The sequence below is a fragment of the Heterodontus francisci genome, chromosome 5 (assembly GCF_036365525.1).
Source record: "Heterodontus francisci isolate sHetFra1 chromosome 5, sHetFra1.hap1, whole genome shotgun sequence".
In the NCBI taxonomy this organism is placed as follows: Eukaryota; Metazoa; Chordata; class Chondrichthyes; order Heterodontiformes; family Heterodontidae; genus Heterodontus; species Heterodontus francisci.
Window position 1 is genome coordinate 54409048 of NC_090375.1, and position 24101 is coordinate 54433148.

The following is a 24101-nucleotide window of genomic DNA, read 5'->3' on the forward strand; positions in this document are numbered from 1 at the left end:
TGATTGTGTCTGCTTCCACCACCCTTATGGGCAGCGAGTTCCAGGTCATTACCACCCACTGCATAAAAAGCTCTTCCTCATATTCCCCCTGCATCTCTTACCCAAAACCTTCAATCTGTGTCCTCTAACCCTTGTGCCATTAGTTAATGTGAAGAGTTTGTCTAACTTATCTAAGCTTGTCATAATTTTCTACACCTCTATTAAATCTCCCCTCAAACTCCTTTACTCTAAGGAGAACAATCCCACCTTTTCCAACTTAATCTTGTAACTAAAATTGCCCACCCTGGAACCATTCTGATAAACCTCCTCGGCACCCTCTCAAGGACACTCACATTCTTCCTAAAGTGTGGTAACCAGAACTGGACTCAATACTCCAGTTGTGCCCTAACTAGAGATTTATAAAGGTTCATCATAACCTCCCTGCTTTTGCTAGCCTATTCCTATCCTCTTGCAGGCAGATCATATCATTCTCACTGCTGGCCAAGTTTGGTGTCATCAGCAAATTTTAAGATTGTACTCTGCATGCCAAGATCAGTACTCGCAAGAAAGTGCTCACCTAACTTATGTGCTCAAATCTATGGAGGGAAGCTTGAACCCATAGCCTTTGCCTCAGCAGTGAAAATACTACCGCTGCACAAAGGCTGAGGCCTGGCTCAGGCAGACTGGGTTTCCAGGTCCCATTTGGACATGACTGTAAATAATGGGCTTCTGCATTGTCAGACATTGTGAGGTTCTGCCTATCTGATAAGATGATGTTAAAGCTGGGAAGATGCTATAGATGGTATTCTAGATATAGATGTACCTAGAGCAAAGGAAGATGGTTGTGGTTGTTGGAGGTCAATCATCTCAGCTCCAGGACATCACTGCAGGAGTTCCTCAGGGTAGTGTCCTAGGCCCAACCATCTTCAGTTGCTTCAACAATGACCTTCCTTCAATCATAAGGTCAGAAGTGGGGATGTTCGCTGATGATTGCACAATGATCAGCACCATTCACAACTACTCAGATACTGAAGCAGTCTGTGTAGAAATGCAGCAAGACCTGGACAATATACAGGCTTGGGCTGATAAGTGGCAAGTAACATTCGCGCTACACAAGTGTTAGGCAATGACCATCTCCAACTAGAGTTCAGCCATGAACTATTCAGTTCAGCCATGAACTTATTGAATGGCGGAGCAGGCTCGAAGGGCCAAGTGGCCTACTCCTGCTCCTAACTCATATGTCCCTATGTAAGAGCGGACCTAATCATCTCCCCTTGATATTCAGTTTAAATTACAATTGCTGAATTCCCCACTAACATCCTGGGGGTTACCATTCACCAGAAACTGAACTGGAATAGCCATATAAACACTGTGGCTGCAAGAGCAGCTCAGAGGCTAGGAATCCTGTGGTGAATAACAAAGCTCCTGACTCTCCAAAGCCAGTCCACCATCTATAAGGCACAAGTCAGGAATGTGATGGAATACCCTCCACTTGCCTGGATGGGTGCAGCTCCAACAACACTCAAGGAGCTCAAGACCATCCAGGACAAAGCAGTCCAATTGATCGGCATCCCATCCACAAACATTCACTGCCTACACCACCGACGCACAATGGCAGCAGTGTGTACCATCTACAAGATGCACTGCAGCAACGCACCAAGGCTCCTGAGACAGCACCTTCCAAACTGGTGAAATCTACCACCAAGAAGGAGAAGGGCAGCAAACGCATGGGAATACCACCACCTGCAAGTTTCCATCCAAGTCCAAGCCACACAGCATCCTGACTTGTAACTATATCACCGTTCCTTCACTGTCGCTGGGTCACCTCCCTTCCTCACAGCACTGTGGAAGTACCTACCCCACACGGATTGCAGCTGTTCAAGAAGTCAGCTCACCACTACCTTCTCAAGGGCAATTAGGGATGGGCAATAAATGCTGGCCTAGCCAGCAACGCCCACATCCCAAGAACCAATAAAAACATTTCAGGAAGAAGAGGAACAAATGGGCTGAAGGGCCTTGATCATCCAAACTGATTCTATGATCTGGTGCTCTCTGTCTGGCCAGGTGGCACCTATGGAAGCCATAATTTACCTCTTCCCACAGGACAGAGCGAGAAATTGGAAAAGGAACAAAAAAAAACTATTTATTAACTCATATTCCAGATACTCTAGAATCTGACAGCTTAAACATTGCTGAGTGGCTTTCCATTAAACACAGGTGTAGATTTCCCTATTCCACAAGGAGAGAGAGATATTGTGAGTGTGACACTGATAAACTGGAATTGTTTCAAATATTAAGTGGAAATGTACCAAATTAAAAAAAGGATTGGAAAAACTTTTGCTCCATAGAGAATATCAAAGGCCTGAGAGTTCGTTCGCAGCATAGCTGAATTAGTTGGGATCTTCTCTGAAGGACAATATCTCTGACCCTGGAGTGGTGGACTGGAATCCAGTGGCAATGGGTAGATCTTCTGTCTTTTTACCCTGATAGCATCTGCATGTTCGCTAATTTATTCTCAGGATGTGGGTGTTGCTGATGAGGCCAACATTTATTACCCATTTATAATTGCTCTGAGAAGGTAGCAGTGGGTCTTCTTGAACCATTGATAATTGTTCTTCTAGCCCTAGTCTCAAAGGACTGTAGGCATCTCTCTCTATTCGGGAGAGACAATTAGGAAATTATGGCTTGAGTGTCATCAATCCACAAGTACGTGGCAAGGCGAGAAGGCAAGATTCCATTAAATACCACAGCCAGTACAGGGATTGTATCCACACTGTTGGGTGGCTTTCTATATTGTACTCTAGCTGACTGAGCTAACCGACCCCCTACAATCATTGCTGGAAGTTTAATATAAATGAATGTCTTGCTAGGCCACCACAAAGGACAGTTAAGAGCCAACCACTTTAGTGTGTCAACACTGGAGTCACAAAGAGACCACATTGAGTAAGGATGGCCCGTTTCCTTCCCTGAAGAACATTATTAAACCAATTGGGTATTTAGAATAATCCAACAACTTCATGGTCACTTTTACTGTTACCAGGTTTTTACTTCTAGATTTTTTTAAACTCAATTCAAATGCTCACCGCCACACATTTGATTTGAACTCAAAGTGGAGATAATTTTGATTTTATGCAATACTGTCACTGGGCCACGATTGGCTAGTCATTTATTTCATTGATGACTTCCAATTGGCCTAGTCAGTTTCACAGACATTTTGGCACAGCCTCCAAATAAAATATTGCCCCTCCAATAGTTGTTATCTTGTTTATGGAAATGAAGCTGAACTCGTGACACAACCCAAAATGTATATATTTACGAGCAGTTGCTTGACAGTTACGCTCATTTCAGATTTCAACATGTTCCAGTACCTGCTCTTGATCCTATGCCTCAGTAAGGATCAACCATGACTTGAAATTGCTTGTTTCTGCTTGTCTGCCAGCCTAAAATGCATTGACCATAAGGAATTAAAAGAAATGGCCAATCTTAAGGCAACCTTTATTTTATGTATTGAATGTTACTGAAATAATATTTTTTGTTCTTTCCCTATTTTGTGTTTTTTTATTTACGTGGTAGGGGCTATCGCTGCGAGCCCGCTCTCAGGACGTGTCATTTCTGGGCAGGAAGCAACACCACACAGCTGGCCATGGCAGGTAAGGAGACTCCATTAAACCTTAGCTCACTGATTGCACACTACGGAGCAGTCGGAACACAGCAACTCTGTTTAAACCTTGTAGTTTGAGATTATAAAGTTTTTATTCTAATATTTCTCAGTCTCAGTTCCACATTTGTTTTGCTTTTCCTTGATTTTTTCTGACGGCCACCATTACTGCACTGGAATGCCATATCCATAACTCACAGCAGCCACCCTTGTTCACTGTTTGGCCTCATGTTACAGGGGGCATTTTTGGTGTTTATTGAGAGTGCATGCATCTCTGCCCTCCATATTGGATGCTCAGTGCCTTTTATGCACTGAAAAATGGGCAAGGTGCCATCAGATTTTCAAACCTTTGAGTCCATTTTGCACCCCAAAAAACATAATCCAATATTTTTTTTTGGTTTTAGATCTCTCTACAGTTTGCTTATGACATCGACCCTGATTTCTTCCAGCATATTTGTGGTGGATCCCTCATTTCTGCAAATTGGGTCATGACTGCTGCACATTGTATTATTAGGTAAGTGCATTGTTTTAAGCTACGCAATAGGCATTGTGCACAAGCACTTTTATATTGAGGGCATTCCCTTACAGTTTATAAAATAGAATTATAACCAGAAGCAGTGGCGGCGGCGGAGCGAGGAGCCGGGGTATAAAAGGAGCGGAGAGCAAGGCCCAACACCAAAAGCGGCAGCGGAGAGAAACACTTTGTTCTGTTCAGTGGAACTACATGACCAGCAAAAATCGAAGTGCGACATCACAGGAGGGCTGGTAAGTGATTGGTGGGTATTTCTTTCCTTCTTCCGTGTCTTGTGTTGTTTTTTGTTTGGTTTTGGCCAAGTAATTTAAATCAGGCGACTTCATTACAGGTTAAGTGTACACTTAAATAGTTTTTTTTTCTTAAATACTGTGATCCAAATTAATTAATTAAATCGAATAGCAATGGCTGGGCAGACGATGTGTTGCAGCTGTTGTATGTGGGAGCTGGTGGACGTCGGTGTGATCCACGGTGACCACATCTGCAGCAAGTGTTGGCTGCTCGAGGAACTTCGGCTCAGAGTTGATGAATTGGAGTCCAAGCTGCGGACACTGCAACACATCAGGGAGGGGGAGAGTTACCTGGACACTGTGTTTCAGGAGACAGTCACACCCCTTAGATTAACTACATCCAATCTGGACCGCGGTTAGGGACAGGAGGGTGTGACTGCGAGTGAGACAGGTATGGGGATCCAGAATTTAGCTTTGGAGGAGCCTCAGCCAGTGCCCTCATCTTATAGGTATGAAGTTCTTGTTCCCGGTATGGACAAGAGCACAGATTGCAGGGAGGATGAACGAACTGACCACTGCACTGTGATTCAGAGTGCTATTCAAGCGGGGGGAGAAAAGAGAAATCTCTAAATAAAATACTGCAGGGTTAGTATAAATGGGTGGTTGTTGGTCGGCTCAGACTCGGTGGGCCGAAGGCCTGTTTCAGTGCTGTACCTCTAAATAAAATAAAATAAAAAATGTAATTGTAGCAGGGGATAGCATTGTTAGAGGAATAGATACTGTTCTCTGCAGCAAAGATAGAGTCCCGATGGCTGTGTTGTCTACCTGGTGCCAAGGTTAAGGACATCTCTTCTGGGCTGGAGAGGAACTTGGAGTGGGAGGAAAACGAGGTTCTGCTGAGGGACTATGAGCAGCTCGGGGCCAAATTAAAAAGCAGAACCACAAAGGTAATAATCTCCAGATTATTACCTGAGCCACGTGCTAATTGGCATAGGATAAATAAGATTAGAGAGGTAAATATGTGGCTCAAAGATTGGTGTGGGAGAAATGGGTTCTGATTCATGGGACACTGGCACCAGTACTGGGGAAAGAGAGAGCTGTTCCATTGGGATGGGCTTCACTTGACCATGCTGGGACCAGTGTCCTGGCGAATCATATAACCAGGATTGTAGATAAGGCTTTAAGCTAAATAGTTGGGGGGAGGGTTCAATTGAAGGGAAGTTTAAAAAGTCGAAAAGTAAGGAGAGAGCAGAGGTGCAGGGTAGTGAAGGAACATACATTAATCAGAGAGTGACAGGAAGGGACAGAGAATACAAGCACAAGAGTACAGCAGAAATTAGAACCAGAGTAGGTAAAAGGTCATCGAGAGATACAGCACTGAAACAGACCCTTCAGCCCACCAAGTCTGTGCCAACCATCAACTTATAATAATCCTACATTAACCCCATATTCCCTACCACATCCCCTTAATTCTCCTACCACCTACCTACACTAGGGGCAATTTACAATGGCCAATTTATCTACTAACCTGCAAGACTTTGGCTATGGGAGGAAACCAGAGCACCCAGCAGAAACCCATGCAGTCACAGGGAGAACTTGCAAACTCTGCACTGGCAGTACCCAGAATTGAACCCAGGTTGCTAGAGCTGTGAGGCTGTGGTGCTAACCACTGCACCACTCTGGTCGAAGTCAAAGCTTAAGGCTCTTTATCTGAATGCGCGTAGCATTTGTAACAAGATAGATGAGCTGAGACACAGTTAGAAATAAATGAATATGATTTGATAGCTATCACTGAGATGTGGTTGCAGGATGACCAGGACTGGAATCTAAATGTTCAAGGATATTCAACGTTCTGGAAGAATAGGCAGAAAAGAAAAGGAGGTGGGGTAGCTTTGCTATTAAAGGAAGGGATCAGTGCAGTTGTGAGTAATGATATAGGTGTAATAGATCGTGATGTAGAAGCAGTTCGGGTGGAAATAAGGAATAACAAGGGAAAGAAATCACAGGTGGGAGCGGTCTAAGGGCCCCCGAAGAGTAGGCTCTCTGTAGGACAAAATATTAATCAGAAAATAATGGAGGTGTATAAGAAGGGCACTGCAATTATCATGGATGATTTTAATTTGCATATAGACTGGACAAATCAAATTGGCAAGGGTAGCATGGAAAACAAATTTGTAGAGTGCCTCAGGGATTGTTACTTCGAGCAATGTGTTGCAGAACCTACCAGGGAACAGGCTATGTTAGATTTGGTATTGTGTAATGAGATCGGATTAATGAGATCTCATAGTTAAGGATCCTTTAGCGGGAAGCGATCATAACATGGTAGAATTTCAAATTCAGTTTGCGGGTGAGCAGCTCGGGTCTCAAACCAGTGTCTTCAACTTAAACAAGGGCAATTACAGAGGTATGAAGAAAGAGTTGTCTAAAGCGGGCTGGGAAAATAGATCACAGGGGAAGTCAGTAGATGAGCAGTGGCAGACCTTTAAGCAGATATTTCATAACGATCAACAAACATTTATTCCCGTTAGAAGGAAGGACTTGAAGAGAACAACGTACCCATGGATAACAAAGGAAGTTAAGGAGAATAACAAATCAAAAGCAAAGGTGTACAATGCGGTGAAAACAAGTTGTAGGCCAGAGGATTGGGAATTTTTTAGAAACCAGCAGTGGATGACTAAAACACTAATAAAGAGGGAGAAAATTGATTATGAGAGTAAATTGGCAAGAAATATAAAAACAAACAGTAGGAGCTCCTATGGGTATATTAAAAGGAAGACAGTAGCTAAAGTAAGTGTGGGGCTCATAGAGGGTGAGAATGGGGAATTAATAACAGGAAACAGGGAAATGGCAGATAATTTAAACCAATACTTTACATCAGTCTTCACGAAGGAGGACACAATAAACATCCCAACAATAATAGATGAACAAGGTGTAAATGGGAGGGAGGAACTTGTAACAATCTCGATCACGAGGGAAAAGGTGCTGGACAAACTGATGGGACTAAAGGTAGACAAGTCACCAGGACCTGATGGCCTGCATCCAAGGGTTTTAAAAGAAGTGACTGCAGAGATAGTGGAGGCATTGGTCATAATATACCAAAACTCACTGGATTCCGGGAGGGTACCAGCAGATTGGAAAACCACTAATGTGACACCCCTATTCAAGAAAAGAGGGAGACAGAAAGCAGGAAACTATAGACCAGTTATCTTAACATCAGTCATTGGGAAAATGCTTGAGTCGATTATTAAGGAAGAAATAGCAGGACATTTAGAAAAACATAATGCAATCAAACAGAGTCAACATGCTTTTATGAAAGGGAAATCATGTTTGACAAATTTGTTAGAGTTCTTTGAGGATATAACAAGCAGAGTGGATAAAGGGGAACCAGTAGATGTAGTGTATTTGGATTTTCAGAAGGCATTTGATAAGGTGCCACATAAAAGGTTATTGCACAAAATAAGAGCTCAGGGTATTGGGGATAAGGTGTTGGCATGGATTGAGGACTGGCTAACACACAGAAAGTAGAGAGTTGGGATCAATGGGTCTTTTTCATGTTGGAAAGCCGTAACTAGTGAGGTGCCACAAGGATCGGTCCTAGGGTCTCAGCTATTTACTATCTATATTAATGACTTGGAGGAAGGGACAGAGTGTAATGCTGACAATACAAAAATAGGTGGGAAGGCATGTTGTGATGAGGACACAAAGAATCTGCAAAGGGATATAGATAGGTTAAGTGAGTGGGCAAAAATTTGGCAGATGGTGTTCAATGTGGGAAAGTGTGAGGTCATCCACTTTGGTCGGAAGAATAAAAAGGCAGATTATTATTTAGATGGAGAAAGACTAAAAAATACTGCAGTGCAGAGGGATCTGGGTGTTCTTGTACATGAAACACAAAAGGTCAGCATGCAGGTGTAGCAAGTAATTAGGAAGGCAAATGGAAGTTTGGCCTTTATTGCTTGGGGTTAGAGTTTAAAAATAAGGAAGTCCTGTTACAACTGCACAGGGTGTTGGTGAGGCCACACCTGGAGTACTGCATACAGTTTTGGTCCCCGTATTTAAAGAAGGATGTACCAGTATTGGAGGCAGTTCAGAAAAGGTTCACTAGGCTGATTCCTGGGATGAAGGGGCTGTCTTATCAAGAATAACGAAACAGGTTAGGCCTTTATTCATTGGAGTTTAGAAGAATGAGAGGTGAAATTATAGAAACATATAAGATTTTAAGGGGCTCGACAGGGTAGATGTTGAGAAGATGTTTCCACTAGTGGAGGAATCTCGAATTAGGGGACATAATTATAGAATAAGGGGACCCACATTTAAAACTGAGATGTGAAGGAATTTCTTCTCACAGAGGGTGGTGAATCTCTGGAATTCTCTACCTCAGAGAGTTGTGGAGGCTAGGTCACTAAATGTATTTAAGGAGGAGGTAGATAGATTTTTGAAATCTCGGGGAGTCGAGGGTTAGGCAGAGCAGGCCCAAAAGAGAAGTTGAGGACTTGGACAGATCAGCGATGATCTTATTGAATGGTGGGGCAGGCTTGAGGGGCTGAATGGCCTACTCCTGCTCCTATTTCTCATGTTCTTATGTTCTTATAACCAATACAACATATTGGGCAAACATTGGAACATAGGAATTCCAGACAAATAATGACCAAGTTCCATCAAGTTTGCCTTCACCATCCTGGTAATGGTAATGATTTTATAGATTGGAGAGAGATGATAGGGATTGCTTTCCCTTTTTCACCTCTTGGTTGACCACAGAATGCATGTTTTTCAAAAGTATTTTAGCTGCTGCATGCTTTAATTGTCAGGAACAGACAAAGGACTGGTTTTGTTGTAAGTTATAAAAGAAAAATAAATGTCTACTGTTTAAACCCTGAATATACACAACTACACCCACTCTCACACTCATACAGATACACAAACTCTCATGCAAAGATTGCAATTATAAAAGTAGCATTCGCCTAGGTTTTATGATTTCGAGAGTTCTCTGCTACACTTGCTTTTCCGCTGGGGTGAAGACTGGAAACGATGCAGGCCTGTAATCCTTTTCATTGCCCACTGAATGAAAGCTCTGGAGATTTAGGAGGATAGATTCGCTGTTGTTTACTGTTCACAGCAGCAGATTTCTCTTGTTATACTCCAGTCAAAGTTCAATGGCAAAGCCCTGGTACGGTTCCTCAGGTGTCTCTGTCTTCTCAGAATGTTGCTTATTAAAGCCCCTTATTAGAAACCTAGTTTCCATCATGTGACCAAAGCATCTCCTTCCATTGTCCTCCAAATACTTTCTGATGGTTAGGAGATTGACAGACAATGGATAGTTCCACTCATCCACATACCGTCTTGATAAAGTAGAGCTTTTCACATCCATTTTCTGGATTTCAAGTTTGGAGTCGAAGAGTCTGCAACTGTACTGTGGACCCAGTTGCTGATTAATTAATTGGAGAAATTACCACAGAAAGGAACATTTGCATTTTAATGGCATCTAAAAGGTATGTCCAGGAAGGTCATTTGCATTTTAATGACTTCACCAAGACTTGCCCAGACATGAAAATTAGCATGGGGCTCTTGCAGTTCCATGTGTATTGGCAGGAAAGAAAGGTCACCTGACCTCTCAACTAAGAAGAAGGGTCACTGACCTGAAACATTAACTCTGCTTCTCTCTCTACAGATGTTGCCAGACCTGCTGAGTATTTCCAGCATTTCTTGTTTTTATTTCAGATTTCCAGCATCTGCAGTATTTTGCTTTTATACCTGACCTCTCAACTCCATTTTGTTTTGCAAGAAGGTGTCCATTTTGGGGTTTTACTTTATAAATTCATAAGTTCGTATTGAATGAACAGTGCAGTGGTTAGCACCGCAGCCTCACAGCTCCAGCGACCTGGGTTCGATTCTGGGTACTGCCTGTATGGAGTTTGCAAGTTCTCTCTGTGACTGCGTGGGTTTTCGCAGGGTGCTCCAGTTTCCTCCCACAGCCAAAGATTTGCAGGTTAATTGGCCATTATAAATTGCCCCGAGTATAGGTAGGTGGTAGGGGAATTAAGGGAAGGTGGGGATGTGAGAGGGTAATGGGATTAATGTAGGATTAGTACAAATGGGTGGCACAGTGGTGCAGTGGTCAGCACCGCAGCCTCACAGCTCCGGTGACCCGGGTTCAATTCTGGGTCCTGCCTGTGTGGAGTTTGCAAGTTCTCCCTGTGTCTGCGTGGGTTTCCTCCCACAGCCAAAAGACTTGCAGGTTGATAGATGAATTGGCCATTATAAATTGCCACCAGTATAGGTAGGTGGTAGGGGAATATAGGGACAGGTGAGGATGTGGTAGGAATATGGGATTAGTGTAGGATTAGTATAAATGGGTGGTTAATGGTCAGCACAGACTCGGTGGGCCGAAGGGCCTGTTTCAGTGCTGTATCTCTAAATCTAAAAAAAATCTAAATTACGTGCATACTTTCTCACAAAGTATTGTTTTCTGGAATAAATCTGTCTAATTTGCATTTGAATCAATATTACTTGCTTCCACCATCTCCCTGTTGAGCCAGTTTGATAGATTGACCACCCGCTCTTTGAAATATCGTTAGCTTTGAACTTATTTTTCTTTGAGCACAGGCCGTTCTACCATTCTGGACAAGTTGAAGCAGCTTATCATGGATTACATTATCTAGTATACTAAATGCAAAATGAAGAATAATTTGATATATGTCATACAGATATATTTATTACAGTTGCAGTTACCTGTTTATACTTCGTTTTTTGGTCAAAGCCTACAAATTCCTGAAATTTGTTTTATTTTATTTTATTTCACTTGCAACTTCTTCCTGTATATAACAGCAGTCCAGGTGCAGCAAATCTCATTCTCCTCCAGCATTAGTGCGATCCCTCTTCACAGTGACAAACCCGCCAGGAACTTATCTGGCTTGCCAAATGAGCCTGGACCGAGGAAATTAGGTTGGGGTTAGGGCAGATTTAGAGACATAGGCAGAGCTCCTCCCCGCTAATCCATCTCAAAAAGACAATCTCCCCCATACTCTTCTGTGATTATGTCCAGAATTTTACGACCCCTCCATGGGAATGGGCTGGGAGGGGCGTAAAATTGGATGGGATGGCAGTGGTTGATGAGGCAGGTGCCCCCCCCCCCCACCCTGCCACCGCTTAGTTCAATTGAAGCCCTGAAGTGGTCAAGTAATGGCCACTTAGTGGCTACTGATCGGGCACCATGGAGGCCCCAACCCTCCTGCCCCACAGGCCACCCCCCCCCCCCCCCGCTGGATGAACCCTCCACTCTCGCGATCAACCACCCCCTGCACCCTTTCCAAGGGCCTGGCTGATTGGCCCCTGGCAAGCCCCGAACTCACTTAACTTCTCCAGGCTCATCGCTGGCTGGGTCCAGGAAATGCTGCAGTCCCAGCAGTGTCCATCGCTCCCAGTGGAGCTGATGGGACTGAAGAGCTGCCAGCCCTCTTCTGCCTCAGAGGGGCGGAAGCCACAACCTCAGGCAATTAAGTGCACGAGCCACAAAGAAGAGCTTTGTGACTTCCAGAGCCAGTGGAGACGGGCTTCCCCTGGCTTTCCAGCCAGTGGGTGGGGCCACTACCTCCTCGTTAAATCCCAGCCTGTGTGGATTTTTATTCCATTTTTTTGGACGAGACGTTAAACCTGTCTGTCCTTTCAGGTGGATATAAAAATTTCTATAACTCTGTTTCGAAGACGAACAGGGGAATTTTCCCCAGTGTTGACCAATATTTATCCCTCAAGCAACATCTCTAAAACAGATTATCTGGTCACTATCATATTGCTGCTTGTGACAGGGTGCTGTGCACAAATTCACTGCTGCATTTCCTATGTTACAACAATAACTACACTTCAGAAGTCCTTAATTGGCTGTAAACGTGCTCTGGGACGTCCTTTTATTGTGAAGGGAGCTATATAAATGCATGTTTTTCTTTCTATTTCTTTCAGCACCCCAGGAAGGTTTGCTGTTGTTCTTGGAGAACATGATCTGGAGCAGAAAGGCAATGAATATTTGAGACATGTTCAATTCATCATCACTCATCCTGGATGGAATCCAGCTTCCCTCGCAAATGGGTAATTCCAATCTACATTTCAAAATGTACCAGTTTCACCCACATTGAACTATTCTTAAGCCACTCTCTCCAAAACAACCTTTTTTTAAATCATCCTCAGTGTAGTGATGGCAATTGCTGGCGATTATTTTCCTTTATTCCTAAAATTCTTCAAATACACCACTGTACTGGCTCTTCCTCTTTCCTGCATCTCCGCTGTGTTGAAATCAAGATTCATCTGTGATCAATTTGCTCTTTCCCAGGATCTTAAAATTGTGGAACTCCTTCCCCACTCTCTTCCCTTCCTCCTAAATTCTACAGGCCTTACAACAAAAGCTTAAATTCACTTAATCGTGCTTAATGTCAAGATGTCAGCCTTGGCTCAGTGGAGAGCACCTTTACCTCTGATCCAGAAGATTGTGGGTCCAGCCCGATCCCAGAGATTTAATCATCATACAGTACTGGAGGCAATGCTGCCTTGTGAACAAGATATTAAACTGTGACTCTGTCTGTCCTCTCAGGTGGACATAAAAGATCCATTTGTGCAATTTGAAGAAGAGCAGGGTGTTCTGGCCAATACTATCCCCCAACCAACATAGAAAAAAGATTATCTGGCCATTAACATATTGCTGTTTGCGGGATCTTGCTATGCGCACACCAGCTGCCATGTTTCCTGCATTTCATCACTTCAAAAAGTACTTCTTGGCTGTAAAGCACTTTGAGTTGTCCGGCGATCATTAAAGGTGCTATATAAATGCAAGTCTATCTTTTTTATGGTCTTATTGACCTGCATCACCACTTTTAGTGATTTGTGTGTCTGTAACCCCTTTACTTCTCTTCCCCATTTGGACATTTATTTTCCAAGGAGAATGTCATCCCATATTTTGTCACAGCCCTCCTCTGTATCAACTACCCCCCTAACCCACAATTTTGAAATTATAGTTCCAATTTTTAAATTGCAATCATTTATGTAAATGGTGAACAACAGTGGTCCCACATAGACCAGTGTCGGTTTCCCACAGTTATCATATTTAATCAATTCAATTGCACAATTTACCATAATATGATTTGAATTCTTAACTTCCAGGCTGCTAATTCACTATATTATTCACTATATAGTTTTGTATCCACTGGTCACCATGGGCAGCATCAGAGGCTAGTCTGATCCTTTCCTTACATTTTGGACTATACTTCAGTGGTTATCAGCCTTGGCTCACTGATCAAACTCTTTCCTCTTTGTTAGAAAGTCGTAAGGTCCAGATTCATGAGTAAATAACCAACACTTCACTGTAGTACTGTGGGAGTGCTATATTTATTTTTTAATTTTTTATTTAGAGATACAGCACTGAAACAGGCCCTTCGGCCCACCGAGTCTGTGCCGACCAAGAACCACCCATTTATACTAACCCTACAGTAATCCCATATTCCCTACCACCGACCTACACTGGGGGCAATTTATAATGGCTAAATTATCTATCACCTGCAAGTCTTTGACGGTGGGAGGAAACCGGAGCACCCGACAAAAACCCACGCAATCACAGGGAGAACTTGCAAACTCCGCACAGGCAGTACCTAGAATTGAACCCAGGTCCCTGGAGCTGTGAGGCTGCGGTGCTAACCACTGTGCCACTGTGTATTATCGGAAAGTGGTGTCAGATGTTACACTGTGACACTGTCTGCAATCTCAGGTGGATATAAAAAGTCCTACTGAGTTATTGAAGGAAAAATAGGGAAGTTTTCCCATTAACCTGTGCAATATTTTTCCCTCAATCAACATCACTAAAACCTATTATCTGGCCATTTAATGCATTGGTGTTTCTGGAATCTTACTGTGTGCAAGTTAGCTGCTGCGTTTCCCTACAAAACAACAATGACTAAATCTCAAAAGTACTACATTGACTTCACAGGACTTTGGGACATCTTGTGGTCATGAAAGCCGCTATATAAATGCAAGTTCCATTTTATTCCATCCAATCAATGTCCTACTTTTCAACAGGAGTAACTAAATAGTGCTCAAACATCAGACCCTGACTGATTTTGTTTCCCCTCTCTTTGCCCAGGGGTGCTGAAGTTAATTGTCGCACTGCTCCTGAGGTCAGCTAACTCATAAGCGACTGTGGATCTTTTACCAATCTGATTCATGCATTTCCCTTCTATCCTGTGACTTTTAGGAATGACATTGCCCTAGTCCGACTCGCAAAGCCTGCGTATGGTACACCTGATGTGCAGCTAGCAAACTTACCAGCCAACAATCAGATCCTACCCAATGGGTATACATGTTACATTACAGGATGGGGATTAACTCAACGTAAGTCTACAACAAGGGGAAGAGGAAATTAAAGTGCATGAGGTTATTGTGTAAATCATAAACTCCAGCCTAGACTAGTTGGGTTGAATGGATTGTTTCAGTACTGCAGATTCTACGCAATGTCATAACAAAAAGTTATAATGGAACATTCATGAATATTTTCTGTGGAATTTTGCTGGTGTCCATTGTTGGTCACTCCCAAATGTTCAGGGAATTATTAAGAGTCCAAATACTCGCAATAAAAGGGATAATAATATTCAGGGTGAACAGCTTGGTGGTTATTTTGGTAAAAGTGTGAAAACAGGCACTAAATGGATGTTGTGCCAATATGACAGACCTGTTTGAAAGTCTGCTTTTAGCACTATTTAAGTCCTAATTGCTGATTACCATAATTTAAACTTACCTGAAGGTGCAATGAAGTGCTGATGAGATAACATATTTGTGGAATGGTAGATGTGGCCTCCATGCACCCACTTCAACTGAAGGTATGGAGTGTGCTGGGTTGACACACAGCGGCCTGTTTCAGGATGGCTCAGGGACCAAGTGAGAGGGTACACAGTTTCTCCGGTGCAACATTGGAGGGCCTAATGGAGGAGGTGCAGAGAAAGAGGAATGTCTTTTACCCACAGGGGCGGAGGATTCCACCTCACCCTCTTGACATTCCCTCCTGCAGCAGCTGGTGCTGCTCTGCCTTAGCTTACGTCCTCCTCTCATTCCACCAAGGGCGGCCCCTCGCAAGATGCCAATGACCAAGCACTCCATTTCTCCTGGTGACTCCTATATGTTGTCCAATAAGGTAGGGTAGCATGGCACTTAGTCTTTCGAGGTGAAGTCCTCAGAGAATTCCAGGAATAAATATTGATAGAATGTTGGTGAAGTCTTGACATCGCGTCCCAGAAAGTCTCCCAATGTGTTTCAAAAGTTCTCTTCAAACCTCCAGCAGCAAATGAACATTAAAAGTTGATTATACCTCCTTTGTGAAAACTTGTTTAGTCCCAATCAGCTGGTCGCCATTAAGAGAGGGTGTGAGTTCAAGTGCTAACCACCAAAATGCCATGCGGCCTCCTTAATGAGTGCTAGCAGATGATTTAGCTGACAACCAGCCCCTTGATAATACTCCTCGGGGCCGCTCCTAGTGCAAGTTTAAGCTCCTTCATGAAGATGGCAGCTTGCACTAAATGTGGACTAAATGGCGGTTCAACTTAAATCTCCACCTTGGTCGCCTCAAGTTGCAGAGAAAATCACACACCTGAAATGAGTAAAATTCAAGCAAATTTGTAACATGGGCATTTACCACTAGATGTCACTATATCCTTCATTATATTTTCAAAGCCTGTCTGACATTTTAAGACAAACATTGGCTCAGATTTGCCTGTTGGCTCACGTGATTCTACAACACAATGGCACAAAAGCAAAAGGAAACTGTGGCGTAAGTTAAGTATGACAATAAATACGCCACTTGGTTGCTGAACCACAAAACTGACATTGCAGGACTACAGGAACATCTGGACCATAAAATTTGATGAATTATAAAAAAAAATGTTGAAATAATACTGATACGCTCTTTTGTTCTTTCAGCTAATGGTTATCCCTCTACCACTCTGCAGCAAGCTCTGCTCCCAGTGGTGGATTATGCTACGTGCTCATCACCATACTGGTGGTCAACCGCAGTAAATGAAAACATGATCTGTGCTGGGGGTGATGGTGTGACGTCTGGATGTCAGGTAATGGCCTCTGTCAGTCCTATGTATTGTTGTTTTGGTGCAATCTCTGTATTTACTCCACATGAATAGTTGCAGACTAGTGGGTCCTTGAATCAGTATAAGATGGGTTTGTATTGTCGATTGATCAGACACATTTCTGTGTCCACAATTACTCATTTGATTGATTAGCCAATTGCATTTGGACTGCAATGACCAATGACTCAGCAGGTTGTTGTAGGAAGGCCTTGTTTCAGGCAATAGTAGGATGTGCGTCTGTATCCACATTTCCCCATTCAGCGATTTATCAATCTTACCCACCCTGAAGGTGAAGGTTTCCAGACAGCAGTGGTGGCAAATGGGTGGTAGTGAATTAGTTGAACAGGAAAATTGGGAGAGCTGTATAACTAGTGGCCACACCACTACCACCCTTATTCCACCAAGTGCCAAACGTACAAGTGCCTACCCCTACGCATTTCCCCAGAGCAAGAAGAAAAATAATGGAGAAGTTTCCTGGTCTCAACCAACATCACTGAGACAGATTACCTGGTCATTTATTTCATTACTGCCTGTTCGTTCCTGCTGTCCTCACATTGGCTGCTGCATTTCCTACATTACAACATTGACCATGCTATAAAAGTAATTACTTGACTGCGAAGCACTTTGCAGAGGTTGTGAAAGGCACTATATAAATACAAGTTCTTCTTCTTCATAGTCTTTTAGTTCAGCTTCCAGCAATCAGTTTGCATGTGGCTTGTGTGAATGAATGAAAGGCCTGAATGAAATTTAAAGGGGAGGGTGCACGATGTCAATGGATCTTCGATGTGTTACATTGCACAATGATAGAAGACAAGTTTACACCTGCTTAAGCACCAGAGTGAGGTGAGGCAGCCCATTGAAAATCAAATCAAAACCAACCACTGTCCAGGAAGGGAGACAGAAGCTGATCACACAGCAGCATTGGCAGAGGAACTCAGTCTCCAGGCTAACCTCTCTGCTGGGGAAGAGAGCTGGTTAAATAGATAATGGGAGGAGAATAATAAGAGTTCATTGAAAAGATATGATGACAAAAAGTTCAAGAACTACTTAAGTGTAAAATAGATCCAAAATCATTAGAGTCCTTGATGTCTCAGTGTTAATATCTGATATAAAACATGGAGTGGATCAATGCATTATAAATCCCAAAAAAACAACATATTGTTTGCTCCATCATGAAATTTCCTTAATCTTCTGAGGGGCAGAAGTAGAAGACTTAGTTCCTCCTCCCCTCAGCCCATACATTCAATTTATAGGAAATCAGTGATGCAATTTGTTCGGCATTGTTCCATATCAGTTAACACGCTTTACCAAGCATAATTCCTGAAGGGAGTGCAGTTAGAGATGATGCTAGTTGTTTCCTTTTTATTGAGAATCTGTGTACTTCTCCTATTGAATAGACTGGTTGCTTCAAAAAGGAAATAGATAAATATCTGATTGGGAGGATATAGGGGTTTATATAGATGGAGAAGCCCAAACATTCCAAGGGGCACTCGGACAGGGGAATGTTATCCACAGGGCAGCAATAAGACTGAATTTTGGAGATGGCAGAACAGATGCGCATTCTGGAATTTTTCTTGATTGCCTTTATCATACAGTTTGCATTTATAAATTTCCCTCAGGAAGGTACCAGGGTAGGCAAGAGTCTGCAAGGTGATTAATGTTATCTGATGGAAACCACATCTGCCAAATGCAAACATATTAATTTCAGCATATGGAACACTAGTTGAACGTTTACTGGACATTGAACAGAACTTGTTTAAAAGGACCACAGAGCAGTGGCTGAAAACATGGTTACACATTTACATTCTGAGAGACAGTGGCCTAGAGTGACAATAGGAGTGCTCCCTAATTTAATTAGCCAGATGGGTTTTGTCAATAGTGATGATCAAAAGACATTGAGAGCCATTGTCTGTGTAAGAGCTAGCATTCCATCCCCACTGAGTGTGCCCAGAAAGCTTTGAAGAATCAACAATCCTCCCAGGTGATGTTGTCTCAAACAAAGAGCTAGTCACATAACTAATCAGTTGGCCAACCTAGGAATTGATTGAATTGTGCTCACAGTAAAGTTTTGAGGCAGACTGCAATTTGAAGGCCAAAGAGAAGCGAGGTCTCTCTCTCTCTCTCTCTCTCACATGCAAAATTCCGGGGACCCATGGGAGTAACTTAAGCCTCAAGACAGAAGACCCCTGCAGCCTTCTGTTGCCAGTGAAACAAGTTGGAAAGTGTGCACTGGGCCCCAAAGAGAACTGCATGACTTAACTCCAGTCAAGACCATTACATCCAAACCAACAACAGTAACTGAATTCCACCTACTACATCAAGCCTTCCCTCCTTTAATTTTTTCTCCTCCTCTGTATCTATTGGGTGTGTGTTTATCGCGTATGCATGCTAGTGTGGTTGTGCCACATATTTTTAGTAGTTTTAACTGAGTTAGAATTTTAAGGTTAGTAAGCTTACACCTTTCTTGTTTAAACCTGAGCAAACCTGTCTGGTTGATTCCATTACAATTACAATTAGAGAGCACTGAGTAAGGACTCACTGAGGTGAAGGTAAAAGCACTATGTTTTTAAAAGTTAAACCCTGTTACTGCCAAACCAGGAAAAGGGCGAGAGGGGAGCCTGAGACCCTTTCCTCATCTTGTCGTAACAAGGGAGTGAACCAAGTGGCCTCATTTCAGCCTATGTTCTTATCTATTTTTTTGTTCACAGGGAGATTCTGGTGGCCCTCTGAACTGTCAGGCTGCTGATGGAATATGGGTTGTCCAAGGTATTGTAAGTTTTGGACCAGTGTATTGTGTTATTGAGAAGAAACCCACAGTTTTTACTCGGGTATCAGCATACACAGACTGGATTTTCCAGGTAAGCCTTTTTGTTATGTTACCTGATGAAAGGTCACAGACCAGAAATGTTAACCCTGTTTCTCTCTCCACAGATGCTGACTGATCTGCTGAGCATTTACAGCATTCTCTGTTTTTATTTCAGATTTCCAGCTTCTGTAGTATTTTGCTTCTTTCTCTACTGTAGGATCTGTTCCTTTGTATTCCACAAGCTGCAAGTCCTTTCAGTTTGAGAAGAACAACAGCTATATAAGCTTTTATAGGGCTTCCGATGTAAAGGAAAACATCATAGAACTCTTTACAAAGCGGAATAGAATGGTAGCGAGCAGGAAGGAAGGAAGGAAAATAGAAAGGGGAGGGTGGAGAGAGGTCAGAAAGACTAGCTGTCAGTTTACTTTAGGAGAAAGAGAAATGGTGAGGCAAAATGATTGTGGGACACAATTCTAAAGAACGAGGGTGTGATCACTCAAAGATCTGCTTACAGAAAGAAATGGCGGGAATGTTAACTAAGTGGCAGAGGAGTGGATAACGTGGGGATGCTGAAGAAGATCTCTCAGAAAGGGTAGGGGATGAGGCCTTGAAGGATCTTTGGAAAGGATTTTTTTAATGAGCTTCAAAAGAATCTACTCTGCAAGAAACTCTTACAAATTTCCTTTATTTGAATGTATGTTACTGTTGTATTCTATCAAATACATGATAGGCTAATCCAGACAGTTTGTTTTTTTTCAATCCCAAATAACGATCCTGCTGACGTCTGGGAGAAAAGAATTAATCATAGCCAGGCTTGCTGTAGATTTAACAAGACATACCCAGCATTCATTCTTCTGTGCCCTCACCCACAACTGCCTTGCCACTGTCAATATTTTGATTTCAATGCTATGATACACATTCCCAACACCTCACTTGCTCAATTTGGTCCATTGAAAATGTCAGCAGCAACTTTCAGGTCGGCAATGCTCTCACTACCCAATTTCAGAACCCAGCCTCTGCTGGAAATGCCATTTCTGCTGGGTTCCTGCAGGACTTCACTAGGAATGTAGCTTGGGAGAGAAACATAATGGGCAGCTGAATCAATATCACCCAATTTACACTGTGGTCCACATGACCCTTGGCCATTCTGCATTAATAAACAGTCAGCCAATAGCAATTGACACTCAATCATCAAATTTCAATATTAATCAAAATATCTGACCCTTACATGTGTTTGGTACTTCAGATGCCACATCGAGTTATCTCACAATAATCACAGATCATTTTTCTATCTGTGGTCGCCCCAGCCTAATAGTCCTCCAGTCGTAGTCATTATAGTCTTAAGTAACCAGCTATGTGTGGTTCAGCTACATGCAGCCTCTATAAACTGAGCTATTAGATGATATTTTATATAAAATTTCATTTCCGGGTTCCCTATAACTAACTGCTTCATATACACAGAGGAATGTCAATGAGAGATTGCAAAACACTTATGAGGATACAGATATGTTCCACATAATTTTGGATGAAAGGGAACATCTGTATGATAAGCCAAGGAGGAGCTAGACATGAGCTCCTGTCATGACCCACCTGCCTTGCTCACCTCACCCCCACTTCCCAAATGATGAGTCACCAATCTCTGCTTTGCAGCAGTACCTCAATATGTGACTACTGAGTGAGCTCAGGGACCTCCTCAGTGAGCAAAGGAACAGAGAGGGACATTTATAATGGGCCACTGTCAGACACTGTCAGAAGGGTGGTACAGTGGCGCACTGGTTTGCACCGCAGCCTCACAGCTCCAATGACCTGGGTTTGGTTCTGGGTACTGCCTGTGTGGAGTTTCTGCCGGGTGCTCTGGTTTCCTCCCACAGCCAAAGACTTGCAGCTTGATAGGCAAATTGGCCATTGTAAATTGTTCCTCGTGTTGTTAGGAGAATTGTGGGGATGTAGTAGGGAATATAGGATTAATGTAGGATTAGTATAAATGGGTAGTTGTTGGTTGGCACAGACTCAGTGGGCCGAAGGGCCTGTTTCAGTGCTGTATCTCTCTATGACCTCCAACTGGATTTTGTGGAGGAGGCAGAGCTTCTGCCATCAGGCTAAAAAGGAGGGGGAACCCTACCTCAGCCTTTTCAGGCACAGCCCCCGCCCACCTCCCAGCATGATCCTCTGTTGTTCCAGAGGCAATGTTTCTGGCGCTGGGACACCTGTCCCTTTAAGGACAGGGTAGTTGCCTCCAAGAGCTGCTGGACAATCACAGGGCCTGCAGTTCAGCAGTATAGGCAGCACCACCACTAGCGATGGTCACTGCCAGTACTGCAGTGGCCTTGGACCGAAGCCCAGCACTGGAAACTCGGACCTCAGGTAAGTGAAGCCCTGGTGAGGCGGGGTGAGAATGTGGGCGGTATGGCCAGGGGGAGGGGGTGCAAAGTAGTGGAGATTTTGCTGGCAGGGTTCTTCCATAGGCTACAAATGCCCACAAAGGAAAGACACCCTCAGACGTCCATAGGGAGGTGCCCTCCCTGCGTGACAGAGGCCCCACCCCCCCACCACAAAGTTGCAGCGGGAAGAGGCCTGTAAGTGTCTGGTAATAGGCCACTTAAGGGCCTCAATTGACCTCTTGGCAGGAAAGCTGTCGTCAGCCTATCCCGTCCCGTCAAAATTGCTTGGCGACAGGGCAGCCCCCACATCCCATCGCGATTCGATGGCCCCTACCCCTGGCATGCACCCCCGCCTCAGGGGGCTCCATAATATCCAGCCCCTCATCGTTTCAGGCTAGTGTAAGCAGACCTTTAGGGGCGGGCCAGCTTTAAGCTACTCTTTAAGCATGGACATTGAGTATTTAAAAGAAAGTCAGAATTTTATGCTGATTACAAAAGTAAAATAGGTTACGCAGAAGGCTTAGTAGGTAAAGGCATTATTGTCATAGAGACCAGAAGTGAAAGTCTCTTGTTGAATTGTGTTGGATGGATTGCGTCCTGCTATCTTTCCTGTGGTCATTCTTTAGAATTAAGCCAAGGCAGTGAGTGTCGTCAGCCTTTTCAAACATCAGGGCAATTCCACATCATCCGATCTTACACCCTCCAAAAACCTAGGCTCATCCAAAACTCTGCTGCCTCTATCCTAACTCACCGAGCTCGATCTAACCATCACCCCAGTGCTTGCTACCTACATTGTCTGACGATCCACTAACAACTCGATTTTAAAATTCTCACCCTTGTTGCCAAATCACTCCACAGCCTTTCCCCCTTATCTCTGCAACCTCCTCCAGTCATAAAACATTTTAAGAACTCTGCGTTCCTCCGACTCTGGCATCTGTGCATTGCTTACTTCCTTCATCCCACCATCGGCCGCTGTGCCCTAAGTTATTGAATTCCCTACCTAAACATCACCGTCTCGTCCCTTAAGAAATTCCCTGAAACCAACCTCATCAACCCAGCTGTTGGTCACCTGTCCTAATGTCTCCTTGTTTGGTTCAGTGTCAATTTTTGCCCGATTCTGCTCCTGTGAAGCACCTTGGGAGGTTTTACTGCAAGTAAATGCAAATACATATAGATGCAAATTGTTGATATTTTTGTTATCACAGCTGAGTCAATCGTGTCCTCATTCAACATCAGTACAGATACTTTCTAGAAAAAGGCAGTAGGAGCCCTGACTGAATTTACTTTTTCTCTTCTCTATCAGCCTTGGGAATTGTCGTATTCTGTCTGTGAACTCAGTACGTACTAGAATGCAATCAAATGTTCTCACAAATAATTTTATATTTGTTACTTTTTTTCAGACTATGGAACAAAATGGTGGCATGTAAGACAATTCCTGCATATTATCAACTGAGTGATGTCAAGCAGAGCCATTCACCTGCTGTGTTTTAACCAAAACTGTCAATAAATATAGAATGATCTGATTTAACCTGTGCTTGTTTCATTTTTCCTTTGCCACCATGTGATTTGCTTTTTTGATAAAAAACAGAATTTTAAATATTCCAACATTTGGGATTCTGCTCCAACTTTCCAGCACTGTTATGTAGAGAAGCGAGTTTCCCAGTATGTCCCAGTGTCAGGCTAAATTACAGACAGGGTTCACTGTGACAAATTATAAATTGCCTCCTGACACTAGCTGCATAAAGCTAATGGAGTACAAACTGTAGATCAAATATCACTCCTTTGGTGTGTCTCACTATCACTCTGTGTAGTAATTGACCAATTAAACAGGGCGATCTCACTACTGGCTGCCAGCAGGCCCCCACAACCCCCCCAGCTCAGTAAAGGGTACAGACGAACCTATGAATTAGGGGCAAGTGGAGGCCATTCGGCCCCCCAAGTCGCTCCGCCATTTGATTCGATCACGGCTGATCTGATTCCGGCCTCAGCTCAATCAAGAATCTACCTAGCTGAGCCTTAAACATATTCAATGACCCTTCCTCCCTTGCTCTCTGGGGAAGAGAATTCCAAAGACTAACAACCCTCTGAATGAAAAAAATTCTCCTCATTTCCATCTTAAATGGGACACACCTAAGTTTTAAACTGCATCCCCTAATTTTAGTCTCTCTCATAAGGGGAAACATTGGGCTGGATTTTAAGAGCCTGCCGCTGGGAGTGGTGGCAAGCTAAAAGAATGGCAGCCCGCAAGCCTGAGTGCCCCGATCTCCCGTGCGGTGGCTCATTTAAATAGCCGGAGCAGCACTGCCGTGCGGTGGCTCATTTAAATAGCGGTGGAGCTGCCACAGAGTCTCGCTGCTGCCAGGAGGATCGGGCCAGGCCCTCCCGGCCTCCGTGGCGGGCCACTGCTGGAA

General features: G+C 43.5%; 1 protein-coding gene across 1 annotated transcript; it reads left to right on the top strand.

The window, feature by feature from the left end:
- Positions 1-1165: 1165 nt before the first annotated feature.
- Positions 1166-23200, top strand: LOC137370254 (chymotrypsin-like elastase family member 2A). Its single transcript, XM_068032632.1, has 10 exons — positions 1166-1227; positions 3233-3369; positions 3553-3629; positions 4042-4151; positions 12353-12478; positions 14628-14764; positions 16131-16193; positions 16343-16488; positions 19212-19361; positions 23091-23200. The coding sequence occupies exons 1-10, from the start codon at positions 1166-1168 to the stop codon at positions 23115-23117; spliced, it is 1035 nt and encodes a 344-aa protein (XP_067888733.1). The 3' UTR covers positions 23118-23200.
- Positions 23201-24101: the final 901 nt, after the last annotated feature.

Excerpts from the sequence above, each read along its gene's own strand:
- LOC137370254 (XM_068032632.1), top strand. The coding sequence starts at position 1,166 with ATGGCGGAGCAGGCTCGAAGGGCCAAGTGGCCTACTCCTGCTCCTAAC. Across the intron at positions 3,630-4,041 it reads CACACAGCTGGCCATGGCAG|ATCTCTCTACAGTTTGCTTA; the intron begins GTAAGGAGACTC and ends TTTTGGTTTTAG. Across the intron at positions 4,152-12,352 it reads GCTGCACATTGTATTATTAG|CACCCCAGGAAGGTTTGCTG; the intron begins GTAAGTGCATTG and ends TATTTCTTTCAG.